Source organism: Calliphora vicina, chromosome 1 (genome assembly GCF_958450345.1).
Source record: "Calliphora vicina chromosome 1, idCalVici1.1, whole genome shotgun sequence".
NCBI classification, from domain to species: domain Eukaryota; kingdom Metazoa; phylum Arthropoda; class Insecta; order Diptera; family Calliphoridae; genus Calliphora; species Calliphora vicina.
The window spans coordinates 87,749,717-87,765,478 of NC_088780.1; the positions used below are offsets into that span (position 1 = coordinate 87,749,717).

Genomic DNA, 15,762 nt, shown 5'->3' on the forward strand with positions numbered 1-15,762 from the left:
ACTCGGACAATAAGAATTCTCTCAGACATTAACTTACTACATTTTTTTCAGTTAGTATAATGCTACCTTCGGTAAAAAATTAAAATTCTGTTCCAATCAAAAAGTCTCAATTTGTTGGGCAGTGTTATTGAAAGCAAAACAAATTTAATAAAGGTACAAATTTGAATTAGATTTGGATTTAAGCATTCAAAGGTTGAATAAATTTGATTATAAATTAATTCAAATAAAAGCCTCTGAATGAAGCTAAAGAATCTGTTTTCTTGGGAATAGTTTTATAATTCTGCATTAAGATTTTGGTGATCTAAGCTTGAATTTAATTAATTAATATGAAGCTCTGTTCAACGCTGGAAAATTTTCAGTTTCTCTGCTTCAAAACAGATTTTTATTACATCAATACATGACAAAACAAATTCCAATATGAGAAGAAAATCCATAAAGCTTTTAAATAAATTAAGAATGTTTATGGAAATATGTTATATTTTTTTTTTTAATTTTCATCTTTGGCGTCAAATTATTTATCAATTTAATATAAAATGACTAACATTTCAATAATTTTTTCCAAAATCTTACATGTTCAAATTAAAAGTCTATTTTTCTCCAAATAATATACACCATAACTGTTATACAAGCTCTACTTTTAAAAATAACTTGATAATGAGATCACAGATATAACTTGAATATCATTTATCATTCAACAATTGCCTTCCCTACTTATTTGTTTTCAATTTAAAATGTAGCCACCCTCCCAAATGAGCATTTCTAGCAACTTTTCCCTCTCTGTTTTATGCCATTCAATTTTAGCTAACAAATGTTGTGACAATCAGTGAGAATAAGTAAGATTGAGGGGAATGGATGGATGGATTTCTTAGTGTGAATTAAACATGTACCATGTTGTTGTTATTGTTGTATTATATATCAATTTAATGCACAGTATTTTACATCTATGAACATTTCAACTAAAACCGACCAACTTTTCATTTACTTTATGAATAATTCATACAATTCATTTCGATTATTTGCTTGATAAATAGAAAAGGAAGCTGGAAAAGAAAAACTGTTAGAGAATATTTACTCCTCCCTTCACTGCAGCAACACCATCATATTTTTATTTCGTTTATTGTATGTAGCAAGTATGTATGGAACAAATTAAGTTTTCCTTTTTTATTATTTCTTTCTTAGTGTATTTAAAGTTTTTATTTTTTTTTCGCTTTTAACAAAGATACAGAAAACTTTATTACCACACAAATGAATTTGAGATGTTGTAAAACGTTTTTCTTTTCGCTATAAAATTACAAATAAATTTTAACAGACATTTGCGATTGAATGCTTTACCAAGATAAGAAAATTAAAGCATGAATTAAAGTTGAAAGGGAATATTATAGTGAATTTATTTATATTATTGTCTTTATAGCCTAGTGCAATCACATAAACAAATTATATAAACAATACCATATTCTTGATGGTCTAAATAATATGGTGAAAGTCACCATAAACTACGACCACAAAATGTATTCGTATTACGAGTTCAGCATTATTCAAGAAATATGAAGAACACAATTGTTTTATCCAAGACATCAAAGTAAGTCCTCTGCACTAATATATATTAAAAATATCAAATAGATAAAGTTTATGATCTATTTTTGGACTCTATTGATCTCTATTTTCTGAATGTACCAACATCGAAAAAAATCCAAATAAGAGGTATTTTCTTAAATTTATAAGAAAAATGTCATTACCACCACCTTTTTTGCAACAATTGGTGAAACAGAAAAATAGATAACTTCAAAAGCTTTCAAAAGAGGCATTTGTAATGAAATTGTGACAAAAAATAAGGAATCTAGACATAAAAGTAATTAATAGTACACCGAATCTTTTTTTCTTTATAATTAAGTTTATTCATATGAAACGACTTTATTCAAGTTTATTCAATTTTATATATAGCAAAATTTGTCAAAAATAGTTTAGATAGCACTTTCTTTTGCAAAATCATAACCTTTTTTGAATTTCTTTTCAATTTTTTCATTTTTAATTAAAGAAAAGCAATCAAAAAAATTTTGCTGATAGCAATAGGCAATAAGTTATATGGATGAGAAAAACACCTATTTGCCAAAAATTTCAATGTTTTGACCCCCTCTATCTCAGAGAGTTCTTGACCGATCCTGATGAAAATTTGTTTTCTAGACTATCCGATGAAATTTCCACTATTGGATAATTTCATCGGATTTCATCCTTGGTGGAAATTTCATCGGAAGACATCGGTTTTAAAAATTTGTTAACTTTACATGAACTCACCTATAAGGACAGCAGACCGTACCTCAAAAAAAAAATAATTCCCCTAATAACAAGGCAGTTATGAAAAAAAAAATAAATTTTCACGCCTTTTAAAATTTTTCGTTATATCTTTGTAATTTTCAGTCGGATCTTATTGTATGACATATCAATGTTTTTGTCTCGTGAAGACCAATGTTGTTCTCCTAGGTTAGAAAAAGTTTAATGATTCCTTGCGAGCTTTAATTTCCTGACATTACGGTGATACATTAGGTTGGTAGTAACAGATATCTTGTGGATAAATACTAGAACGGAATACTTAAGGTTAATGGCCCTTAGACCTTTTAAAGATTTTTTTTGTTATCATCTATTCATATTGCTATCATACATCAAGCTCGGTTAACAGTGTGAAAAATCAAAAAAATCCTCAAATAGGTTCTTGTTTTTAAAATGACACAAAAACGGATGAAGAGTTTTGCTCGAAACTTTTTACACTGGCTAAGAACTTCAATATCTGAATTATCGGCGTCTAATTCGATTTCAGTTGAAAAATCAAAGTCACAAATATCATCCTATATTTCTCACAAATGATAAATGAGAGCCGCCCTAATGACCGTTTAAGGTAGCAGAATGTATCTCCCAATAAATAGAAGTAATTTGGTATAAATATCTTTAAGTTGGAAAAAACGTTTTTTTTATATATATTGCTACGTATATTTAATATTTTTTAATACTTTTTAGAGCAGAGTTCTAATTTTAATATCTTGGATATGAATATATCTTAAACAATTTTATATATTTTTAAGAAATAATTGTAACAAACTTGTGAAAAAATAACTAAAAAAAATTTCCTAGAAATCCACCAATTTTAAATCGGTCTCCATTCTTATTCCCAACAACTGTTAAAATTTTCGTTTTTAATACTCATTTAGCGTTAATTAATATAAAATAATACTAAATTTTATGAATTTTAGTTTAAAATTTTTTGATTTTAATTACTTTATATTTAAACATCTATGGATAAGTTAAATACAAAAACTGTTTCAATCGTCGTTTTTAATATTGGTAGCCAAAACCATAGATGAGAACTAGGTAGATAATTGAGATTCAAAAACCTAGGTCTATTGTCAAAAACCTATTTCATGACATTTATCTTTCCTTAAGTTATAAGTCTTTATTATACATTTCTCTCTCCATAAGTTCTATGTGTTTATTCTATGCTCTAAACGTAATCCGATTTTGCTAAAATTGTCAGCATTTAATTTTTAGTTGACGGTAATGCATCCAGTAAAATTTATAATATATTTATTACAAATTATAATTAAGAACATAATTTGATGGAACTTTGTATTTACAATTTAATTGCTCAATGAATGTTTTATCAAAATGAAGCAAATGTTATTATCTACAAATTTAGTACAAACTCCAAACCGAACTAGAGTTCCAGAATTTGGTGTAGCGGCCAAGCGAATTTAGCACCTTAGCTAAAGCATCCATGCTAAGGTTTATTTTATTTTATTTTTAATCCCACTATCATGTTCCATTTCCATTTCATTCCATTTCATGTTCAAATTTATATTAAAGCAAATTTAAAAAATACAAATTTTAATTCAGAAAAACCTGTTTACATACAGCCAGTCGTTATAAAATTGACGAATTTCTAAACGTATGTTATTAATTTAGTATTTTTAAATCAAAAGTATTTTTTTTATTTTTTGTATAATAATTTCAAATATTCAAAGAATTTCGTTTGAAAATAATAATATTATTTTAATAAAACAAAATTTCTTTCATTGATGTGACGAATTGAATTAGCTAAAACTTTCATAAAAAATGGTGTTAATGTTGAGAAAAATCAAATTGAAATTGAGAAATCGAAATTAATATTAAGAAAATGAAAATTTAAATTTCTTGATGTTGAGAAAAACTTAAGCATTATTCAGAAATACTAAGTTTCTTTTAGGTATAATATAATTTTAATACGAACTCGATTTATGTATAAGAAAATGATTTAAAAATTTTTATAGAAAATTTTAATTTCTCGACTTAAATTTGTATTTTCTCAATTTCATTTGTGCTTTCTTAATATTTATTTCAATTGAATGTGAATATGAATTTGCTATTCTTAATTTAATTTTTTATCTACTCAATATTCGTTTGAATTTCTTTATTTCAATTTGTCTTTTCTGAATTAATTATAGCTTTGAAAATGTTGAATTTAGTGCAAACAAATCATCATATGCGGACAGTTTTGCTTTAATTTGACAAAAAGTGCCGCTGAGAGAGATGGTTTGTGAGTAGAGTTGTCAAATATTCGACATATTCTAAAAATTCATATTTTTAAAAACCGGTTTAAGGTTTTTTCTATCAAAAACCGGTTCGAATAAACGGTACATCAATATATCAGGAATTCTTCCGGCTCGGTTGCTATTTAAAATGGAGAAACTCGGTGTACAAATGGCTGAGATATAAGGAAAAAACCAGGACAACCTCGATTTTTGACCCATATCTGGATTACTAAATCATTAATATAGACAATATGGGTATCTAATGATAGATATTTCAAAGACCTGTGCAACGACGAATGTATATAAGACCATAGTTAGTTGAACCTACAATGGTTCAAAATTTTTTTGAATTTTTTTGTCATACATTTTTTTTCCCAAAAAAAGATTTTTTAAAAAAAAAAAAATTGGAAAAAACTTTTTTTAAAAAAATTGAAAAAATATTTTTAAGCACAATTTGGTGAAGGGTATATAAGATTCCGCATAGCCGAATATAGCTCTCTTACTTGTTGTATTAAAATTATTAAAAATTAATCGCATAAAATCTTAAAATAAATTTTAAAAAATATTCGATTTTGTCGAATAATTCGAGACAAAAAAACCGGTTTATCGAATAACTCGAAAACCGTCCTTTTGTAAAAACCAGAAAATTAGAAAAAGACCCGGTTTTTCGAATAATTCGAAAACCGGTTTGACAACTCTATTTCAGAAATTGTTGAAGAAATATTAATAGTTTTCATAGAAATTTTTTTTTTTTTGTGATAATTCGTAATAGTTTTTTTTGACAGAGCAATATACTTTTTTTTACAAAATTCTAAGTGAAATTTTTTGTTTTAAATATGTATGGATGTATTTTTTCACTTAACTATTAAATTTATATTATAACAACATTCAATTACACAGCTAACGTGGCGTGAATATAAAAATTAAAAAAAAAATACATAATACAGCAAATAATGAAAAATTAATGACATTTAAAAGGTCATTATTAATTAAAATCTCGATTAACAGTTATTAATAATTTATTCATTTAATACGTTGAAAAGTAGTGAAATGAGTCAACAGGTTGAATAATGAATATTTTTATATAAATTAATCCTGAAGAATTACAACTCACTCAATCTGAACTAATTGCCGCATTAGCCGTAGGAACAAATGGTTTTTTTCTATACATACAAATAGTTCAAGAATTATTTTTGCTCACTTAAACCACTCTTATGTTTAATATTTTTAATTATTTTTACTAAAATTTATTACTTGTATCTCTCACGAAAACACTTCTGTGTTTGGATTTGATATTATCGCACGCACTATGTTTTAAGGAATAATTCCCAAAGTGTTTTTGAGTGTTTTTTTTTTTTTTAAACTTTTTAAATAATATGTATTTATTTGCATCCAAGATATTCAAAAGAACATTATATACATATAGTACAAGACAAATTTATTACTTCCCTTTGGAATTTCAAAAAACATAAAATATTTGTTATGATGTGCGTACGATTTCTATTAAAATATTCGATGGCAATTTATTACACATACGTTTTAGATATAAAGGGATTGTATTTAATAGGTTTTGCTTGCATGAAATTGAGAAATATTTCTTTCATTTCATATGTTTCATTATTTTTCTTTGGGTAGTGGGATGTTGTTTTGTAATATTTTTAAAAACTTTAACAAGTCTTATTATTTATAGAGTTTATTAAAAAAATTAAAGCTAAAAGGATCACATATGGCAACTATTTGCTCAAAAGAGCGTAACCACTTTTTTTAGCACAAATTTGTTTGACGTGTTTACTCTTTACTCTTTTCATTATTTATTACTACACCATTTCCAATTGTATTTCAGAATTTTCTAATTGAATTTCAGAATATTTCAATTATATTTCAAAATTTTCGATTTATATTTCAGAAATTTCTATTTGTATTTCACAAATTACCAATTGTATTTCAGAATTTTCCAAATGTTTTTAAGATTTTCAAATATTTCAGAAATTTCCAATTGTATATCAGAAAATTATAATAGCAATACCAATAGAATTTTCTGAAATACAATCAGAAAGTTTTTAAGTATAAATTAAAAATTCTGAAATATAATTGGAAATTTCTGAAATTAAATTGGAATTTTCTGAAATAAGAGGAAACAAATCAGTAAATCATTGCTAGTGTTTTGTCTAAACTTTAATATTTTGTGGACAATTAATATTTTCATTGAATTAAAAAATATATTCAATGAGATATTTCTAGTTTTCCTAAAATTTTGGGAAAGGTTTTCTCTAAGTAACCACAGAAATGCGAATCAAAACAAACTCAAGGGGAAAATTAATAAAATTTATTTTATAATTTTCTTGTTTTCCTTTTCTATATTAAAAATTTTTGGTTTTGTGATTTGGGGGAAATTCCTTCTAGGTCCGCGCCTGGACTACCTTAAAACACTTTTAGTTTAATTAAAAAGTTTATTTTATACTTTTTAGAGCACCTCAAATAGCTCGAATTTAAAATCCAATTTTCGAAAATATTTTAAAAATCTTGAAAATACTTTCAAATTAATGAAAATTTGGACGTTTTTTTAAATTTTAATTTCTAAATTGGATAATATGAAATTTGTGATTCAGATAAAACTTTTTTTTAAAAAATCCTCAAGTTTTAGAGATTATTCAACAGCTTTAACAAATTTTAGAAGGCAAGTTCGAATTTTCGAACATAATATTATATTTTCATTAGGTTTATGCATTATCTAGAGATTATTTTACAACTTTAAAAAATGTTCGAACATAAGTTGGAATTTTCAAACTTAATATTGCATTGGCATCAGGTGTATGCATCGATACAAAATTGCTGCCTATTGAGGCTATGAGAACTATTTCACAATTAAGTAACAATAAAATAACCATATTATGCAAATGAAGCAATGATGCGTATAAGGTCATAAAGACCACTTCCTCCAAAACATGAGTTTTTGCATAGTTATGTTTCACTGATCCAATTACAGCTGTTCGAAATAAAATAAAAATTAAACATCCATAGTTTTTCTTAAATTTTTTAACGCACAAAACAAGTTGAAATTTTTTTTAACACATGATAAAATCCATATACGTTTGAAATTACACACTTTATATAGTCAAACTGCATTTTCAGATTTTCCATCTCTTGATGCTTTTATCCTTATTTGCAAATTGTTTTAAATTGTTTCAATAAAAAACTGTTAAAATTGTCCTTCAAAATGTTAATCCATTAATATCCTTGAATGTTTCCATTTCTAGTTCGGAAAATTCAAAATAGAAGGGTTTGATGTAAATTCAGACCACTCACAAATTTAATTAACATTTGATTGTGCTATACAACTAAAAGAATCAAAACCAGTTTTTTTTATAACAAAAATACAGATTGGAATTTATACAAATTAAATATTAAAAAGTTGAAGATCAAGAATGGGACATTACTCCATGAAGATTGTTGTTAAACTCAACGAGAGCTTGGGAGCTACACTAGCAGTTTGCGAGTAGCGGGATTCATCCAAAAGCATGGATATTGGGTACCATACGAATTGAAGCCGAGAGACCTTGAAAGACAAAGCGTAAGTGATCGTATGTGAAGCCCGGCGAACCAGCCGAATCGACATCAAATCCAAATATCTTTGGCCCTAAGGTAATTCTCTGTATGGGGGGGAGCAAAAAGGTTCTATCTATTGAAATCTGACCAGACCATTACAGAAAACCTATATAGAACGCAACAGATTCGTTTGATGCGAGTATTATTAAAAAGCGAGTATTTTTAAAAACTTCCGCATTTTTAAGTCATACACCCAATAAGTAATCAGAAAATCAAAAATATCCTCTTTCATTTGATAACCATTTTTAAAATGGATATATTTGAAAATATTGTTCAAATATTTCACGAAATATGCTTCACCAATATCATAAGCATATGTTTACTTGATTATAAATATATTTTACTAGCTAAAACCCGGTGTGCTTCGCTACCCGTACCGTAAAGATTTACAATATATTTAGTCTATCTAAAATTAGTTTCTGTTCATGTGAAAAACATGGATTTTCTAGATTTAGTCCGCAAACTTGCAAACACTGACATTGAGCTTTATCAATTATCATTGCAAATACTAAGCAAATAGGAAACTGCAATCGAGTAAAATCAAATGGCATTTCCGAAGTTATAATTCCCAGTTATAAAGGTCGCTCCGATTAGATTGTTCATTAATTGCCTTACTGTAAGTCGAGTGTCATTACAAATACGCAAACAATCATACAAACAAACAAACACACATTGACTTTTATATATATATAAGGGTTTCAAATGTATACATACAAATTTTAACATTTACTTAATATTTTTGGTAGTCCGCGCATTTCTGTACTAAATATTAATATTGATAGCTGCTATAGCTGTCCCTATATATAATTTTTCATCACATCTATGGGAGGTGCCACGCCCACTATTGCTATTTTGCCCATTTTTGGCCTAAATAAGTAGTTCATACAAAATTTGAACGCTTTACATACTACAATTATACAGATAGATATGAATTTTAGTATTTAGATTGTTTGGGAAGTGCCACGCCCACTATTTCAGTCCGCCCATTCTTGTCCTAAATATTAAAATTGATGGTAGAATATCCGTACAAAATGTATGGATTCTATCTCTTATTGTATCCCATATATAAGATTTTTTAAATAATCATCATATGGGAGGTGCCACGCCCTCTGTGGCTACTACTCCCATTTTGCCGCAAATATTTAAACAAACAGTGGAATTGCTCATGCAAAATTTGAGGACTATAGCTATTATAGTTTCCTAAATATTTGATTTTAAAAATTAACTTTGTATGGGAGGTACCACGCCCACTTAAAATTTCAAAACAAAAAGTAGCCTATAGCTCCTTCCAGACATACATAAATATACTGTAAAAATTTCAAGCAAATCGGTTCAGCCGTTTAGCCGTCTATAGATCCCAAACTAATAATAATAAACATACATACATACAGACACACATTCACTTTTATATATATAGATAAGAGACAAAAATCAAAATAAATATTTGTTAAAAGTAAAATGAAAATTTTACAGTGGTACGCTTAGTCAAATATTTGACTAAATAAATTGTCAGTGTTTAAATTCGTTATGACGTATTTTTCCTAATTAGCAAAACAAAATTAATACAAATGTCCTTCAAATTAATCCTTGAAATGTAATCCTTTAATATCCTTGTTAATTTCAAATAAGTTTTTCCAAATAATTTTTTTATATTAGATTCGTTTACAAAATAATATTTCATGTATTTAGCAGTATTAATTTATTATAAATATCAACATTTTTCGAACGAGATCAATTTATTTATTAGTACTGATTTTTAAAACTTGAATAAAAACAATTAAATAGAGTTAGAAGACCCAAATGTGGGAATAATGTACTCCATTTTGATATATTTAGTCTTACTATAGGATAATTTATTGAAAAATCTCAAACATATTACAGGATTAAATTTTTAAGAATATTTTCACTATTTGTTTCGAAAATATTAAAGCAAATAATTGTACCGAAATAGCTAAATTGTTCTCTTTAGTTTGGTGCACATAACCGAACTAAACATATTATAAAGAAATATATAAATAAATATTGTTACGAATTAGCAATAGCGATTTGAATTTAACGGTATGTAACGACTGCCTGCAACATTCATCATGTCCATCAGTAGAAGCTTCTACTTATCAACAATATTGATAGCATGCGGTTGATTAGCATTGTTTTTAAGTATGGCAACACCAAATGTTTAAGCTGCTGACATTAACATCGAAAACTCTAGAATTCTAATATTCGAGTTTTGACCGTTAAGAACAATCTAGTCTACTCAGGTGAAGATGGCAGAGTGTATAAATAGTGACTGCGGTTGCACAAGTGAATGGATATAATTTTAAGCATCGTTATTATACAGTGTGTGTATTTCTGCGAATTTATAAACGTGTATAAAAACACTGAGTGACTATTTGAACTGCTGCTGTTGTACATTTTAAATAAATAAAGACTTGTTACAAATTTTAAACTACTAAAATGCTTTTATTTGCAATCAAAAGTATCCGGTTTATTCAAAGGAAATAAACCACGTTTTTAATAGGTAAAAACTGAGTATGCAGTACTACTTTATAAAGCGTATACTTTCATAACGCACATTTGCTACAAGGTCGTTTTTAGTTTTTCAACCCATGTATATTTTTTTTTAATTTTTTAAGAAAAATAAAATGATGGTTCAATTTGAGCAATAACTTCTGGTTGAAACTTTAATATGACCACACAAACGGTAAAATTAATCGGTTGACCGATTAATTTCGGCCGATTAACTACTCGAATAATTTAAAATTTACGATTTTCAAATAGCAATAAACTGATTAATTTGTGTCGATTAACCGAAATTTAATTTTTTTGTACTTTATATAGAAATATAGATTTAAATATACAAATTTTATTTCTTAACTCGTGAATATTGTCTTCTAGAAATAGTTCTTGAGAGAGTTTTTTCAAGTCAAGTTTTATTAAAACTTAATAAAATCGGAGGAGGAATCGGTACAGCACCTTCTATGTGAATGCCCAGCCTTACAAGAGCATAGACTACTACATCTTGGTAGAGCTCTTTTCCATGATCTGGACTGTCTCAGAGATGTGTCACTAGTAAATATGATCAGATTTATTAGAAGTACCGGTTGGTTCCCATGGGGACCACAGGAATCACATAGTCAACGAAATTAGGGAGGGAGACTATTCTCAATTTATGTGCGAATTTTCAGCATAAGGGAATAGTATTTCTAAGGGTATCACAATGGGCCACAAGGCCTCCGAGTGAACTCCCTAAATTGCGAGCAACCCATGTCACCTAACCTAATAAAATCGTTTCAAAGGAAAGCATTTAAATTATATTCTATTTCTTTAAGATTCTTTAAGAAGATTCCCTATTTTTGGTTTATGGTTTTGTTAGATAGTTATGCTTTGTTTGGTTTTTATGCTTTTGTTCTTTTTATTAACAAAATGCTGATATAAGTACACACAAATCGTGTTTTTCCTTTCAGTATAAAATTAAAACACAAATTATTCGGTTAATCGAATAATTTAAAATTAACCGATTGAATATAAACCCCAATAAATTATTTGATAGATTAAACGATTAAACAGAAACCAGAAATTATTCGATTAATCGAATAATTTAAAATTAACCGATTAAATATAAACCCCCATTAATTATTTGCTCGATTAACCGATTAAACCTGAAACCCGATTAATTGAATATCCTAGTATTTACTATACAATGGTGCTATTAACTCGAAATGTGTGTTTTTTTAATTATGCCGTTGTTGCTGTAAATGAGCGATTTGTCTATGGGGCCGGCGTTAAAAATGACGTTGTACGCTGTAGTACCATTGAAGCTATCTACTTCATGAAAAACTGAATTTTTTAAATAAATTCTCGCTAATTCTTTCAGTTATTAAAGAGATCAAACTCTGTTGTTAATGTGGCACTTCAGTTACTGACTCAAATGACGAGTTGTGTGTTAGAATATATGTCAAAAAAAGTCGTCTCCTGTAAATTTACCCAAATGATATGCCCTTATATACATCTATGAATAAATTTGTTAAAGTGCTAAGAAATAAAATATTTAGTTTCATACTTCGATAAATTTAGGGAAATAAAGTATATTTAAATTCTATTTATTTAGTCAATTCATTTCGGGTTTTATCTATTTAATTTAATAGTTTTCAGTTTAATAGATTTCAGTCTAGTAATTAAGAATGAAAGACTTCATGCTTGTTGGTATCATGGATATTGATATCATATTTGTGAGTAATTTTGTAAGTAGTGTTATAATTGACTATAGGTCTCATAAAATTATTATAATGCTGAAACAAATTCTAAGGTAACAGAAATCACAAAATCCAAATGTTTTTCCCAAATATTTCTTATTGCCTTTAAAAGTTGTTAAAGTATTTCTTGCACAATAAATATACCCAAAAATGTGCTTCCAATAAGTATTATTCAGCAGTTTAAGTTTTTCTATGTAGTATTTAAGCAACTAGTTGAGAACAACTAAGTAGTTATCAAAATAGCTAAAATACCGACGAGCTATAGAAGTCGAAACGTTTATCGCACTTTCCTCAATACATTATTTTTAGTTATGGTGGCGCTAGAGTCAAACTAATTGTAAAGAAATGTTTTTTGCTTAGAAATTTAAAATAATGACACTTGTTGCTAAATATTATTAGAAGTCATGATGAATTTACATACATAAATTAAACATACGTAACGTATGAGTTATATTTACATATTTATACTTGATTTATTTATTACTTATACGTTTAATATAAAAAGGAGATTGGTTTCTCTTAATTATGCTAAATAATTATTAATATTTTCATTAAATTTCAACACTTACCTATTGGTTTAAAAGCAAGTAATCCTAACCATAAAATGATTATCCAAAATTGAGGCATTATGTATTCAATTAGATGTTTGTGGTAACGGAATCTCAAAATTATATATTATTTTATTATTAATTAAAAAACTGTATTTATTTTTATTTAAAGAACAATACAACTTTTACACAATTTCACCAAATTTGTTAGAAATTTGAAATAATAGTGGTTAATTTTAAGGACTCAATTTTCCTTTTACTTTAAAAGGAATTTGCTATAATTTAGGCTTTTCATTAAATATTTATTTAAGGATTTTTTTCACTTGCACTAAATCTGAGTAAATAATTCACAACATTTATTTTAAGATTTGATGATTTATATTTGTATCAGATTGATGGTTTTTTATATTAAGAAAATCGGTGGTTGCTTATGAAACTTTTTAAGGATTTTTTTTTAGAGAAACTATATTTTTATATTCTTTATTTCTTCAGGAGAATAATTTTTAATTATAAACAAATTTAAATTTTTGTTAGTTGGAGGGGTAGTTTAGGATTTGTGAAACAAATGTGATTGTAATTTGGTTGGTTTTTTTTTAATTATTTTACATTTTTTAGTTATTGAGAATTTTTTTTGGCACAATTGCTTGAAATCTTTTCTTTATTATTTATAATAAATTGTGTGCCAATTTTTATTTGTTTGGTTTTTGTAACACTTTTGATTATTTCAAATTTTTAAACAATGTTGGTAAAAATTTGTTTATTTCTTTTAAAAATATTTACTATATTTCACTATTTAAGAAATAATATTACAAAACTATCGTTAAGTCGTTAAATCATTTTCATTCACACCAAATAATCATGTTAGCTATTCTCGTTTCTTTATTTAACACTGTCAACTTCTTGTTTTATTATATTTCAATTACTGACCCGATTTTTAGGAAAATAATAACAGCTTGTTTTGAAATGCTTTGAATTAGCTTTAAGTATGTACGTATGTTGTACAAATTTCAAATATTTTTTTTTAAATCACTGAAACGAACCAATTGACAAAATTTATATAAAACCTTTTATAACCAACACTACGCGCTGCATTTTATATAAAATAAATTTAAGTTTTATTCTAAGGTCTGCTGCATTGACAAAGAGTTTTATAACAATATTTTTTTTTAATAAACTTCAAATCACAAGTGAGTGAAAGTTTGTTTTTTTTTTGTTGAAATGATGGTGAGTGGATATGTATGGACCGCGTTTGTAGAATGTTTTGGTTGTAGTAGGTTCTGGTATATTTTTTTCTATTTTTTTCTTCTTCTTTTTATTTACACGCGTGCACTTGTTGTGCCGTCTTAAGCGTTTATCCTAGACTGACGGGCATAAAACCTGTTTTTGGAAAGCTGACACAAGCTAAATATCACTCACCGACGAATAAGAGCTTAGCGAGTGAGTGAGTAAATGTAAATGTTGCACAGTGTGTGAGTGTATGCGTGGAAATTTAATGTTAAAATGAAAATTATTTTAACAAACCCCCACACACACTAGCACACACCCTCACAGATACACTAACAAAAAATACCTACAACACCCACTTGAGTTTATGTAGCATGGTGTGTGTCTGGAACTCGTATACGGAACAGATGTTATTCGTATTAAACTATAACACTTTCGTCCTTTAGCTACAAATACCCAGCCATTTATGTTTTCCCTTTTCGCTCTCTTTAGTCTCTTTCCAGTTTGTGACAAATGTTCAGTGGAAGTTGTGTAAATAAATTCCCCTTAGCCGAAAGCTTTCTTTCGTAAGCTTTGAAAACAAATCCATTTGTTGCTTCAATTTGTTTTTGTATTGTATTTTCAATGCCACTATTCCTAATAATTTCATTTTTTTTTTATTTACGCTCTTTCACAAATTCACACTCACACGAAGTTTGTTGTTACTAGAGCTGAAATATTTGGTACGTTTGTACTTTTCTACTGTTTTCATTTGCAAAAGTTTCGGAGTTTAAGAATAAAATTGAACGATGACAGAGAATCTATCATTAAAAGATCTTTATAATAGAAATGTTATCGATAACAGAACTTTTATTTAGAGAAGTTATCGAAAATAGAAGATTTTTTTACAGTTGTTATCGATAATAGAACTTTCCATTGGAAAATTATCGATAACAGAAAAATTCCCCAAAAAATTGCGGGTTTCCTGATTATAAATTTCAAAATTTGTTTATATCTTTCAATTCTTAATAGAAAAATATATATAACTGTATAATTTATTTAAAAAATATTCATAAGTAAAAATTAAATTTCAATTTGAAAAATTTTTATCATTGCAAAAATTAATTATGAAGAATTTTTTGTGATATCTTTGAAAAAGGTATTCCATGAGTTTGTTAATTGTCAAAACTTATATAAATTTTTATTAGGTAGGCAACAAATTTTTAAATTTGTAATCAGGAATCCCGCAATTCCCAAAAAAAGTCTTGAAAAATCCCAAAAATGGGATTTACAAAATAATTATGAACATATTGGGTCATCTAAAATGGATTACTATATTTTAATACCGGCTATGGGATTTGAGAATTTTTGTCCTAAATTTGAATTTTACATAAAAAATAGGCGTATTTTCGATGGACCTGTTTGCCTCGATATAGAAAATTTTAATTTTTTTTTTCATTTGTGATATTTGATATAAAGTTAGCTTTTCAAAAGTATACATTTGTTATACATCTTCTAAGAAATTTTTTAGATAAATTAAAAAGAAAAACTAGCGAAAAATTACTTTTTTTATTTTTAAATGCATATAACTTTGGA

General features: G+C 27.0%; 1 protein-coding gene across 1 annotated transcript in view; it reads right to left on the reverse strand.

The window, feature by feature from the left end:
* Nucleotides 1-13,124, reverse strand: part of beat-VII (beaten path VII) — a 327,320-nt gene extending 314,196 nt beyond the window's left edge. The window contains exon 1 of the mRNA XM_065499191.1: nt 12,985-13,124. Within this exon, the coding sequence (XP_065355263.1) occupies nt 12,985-13,042 (58 nt within the window). The 5' untranslated portion in view covers nt 13,043-13,124. The remainder of the gene's footprint in view (nt 1-12,984) is intronic.
* Between the last annotated feature and the right edge of the window lie 2,638 nt (nt 13,125-15,762).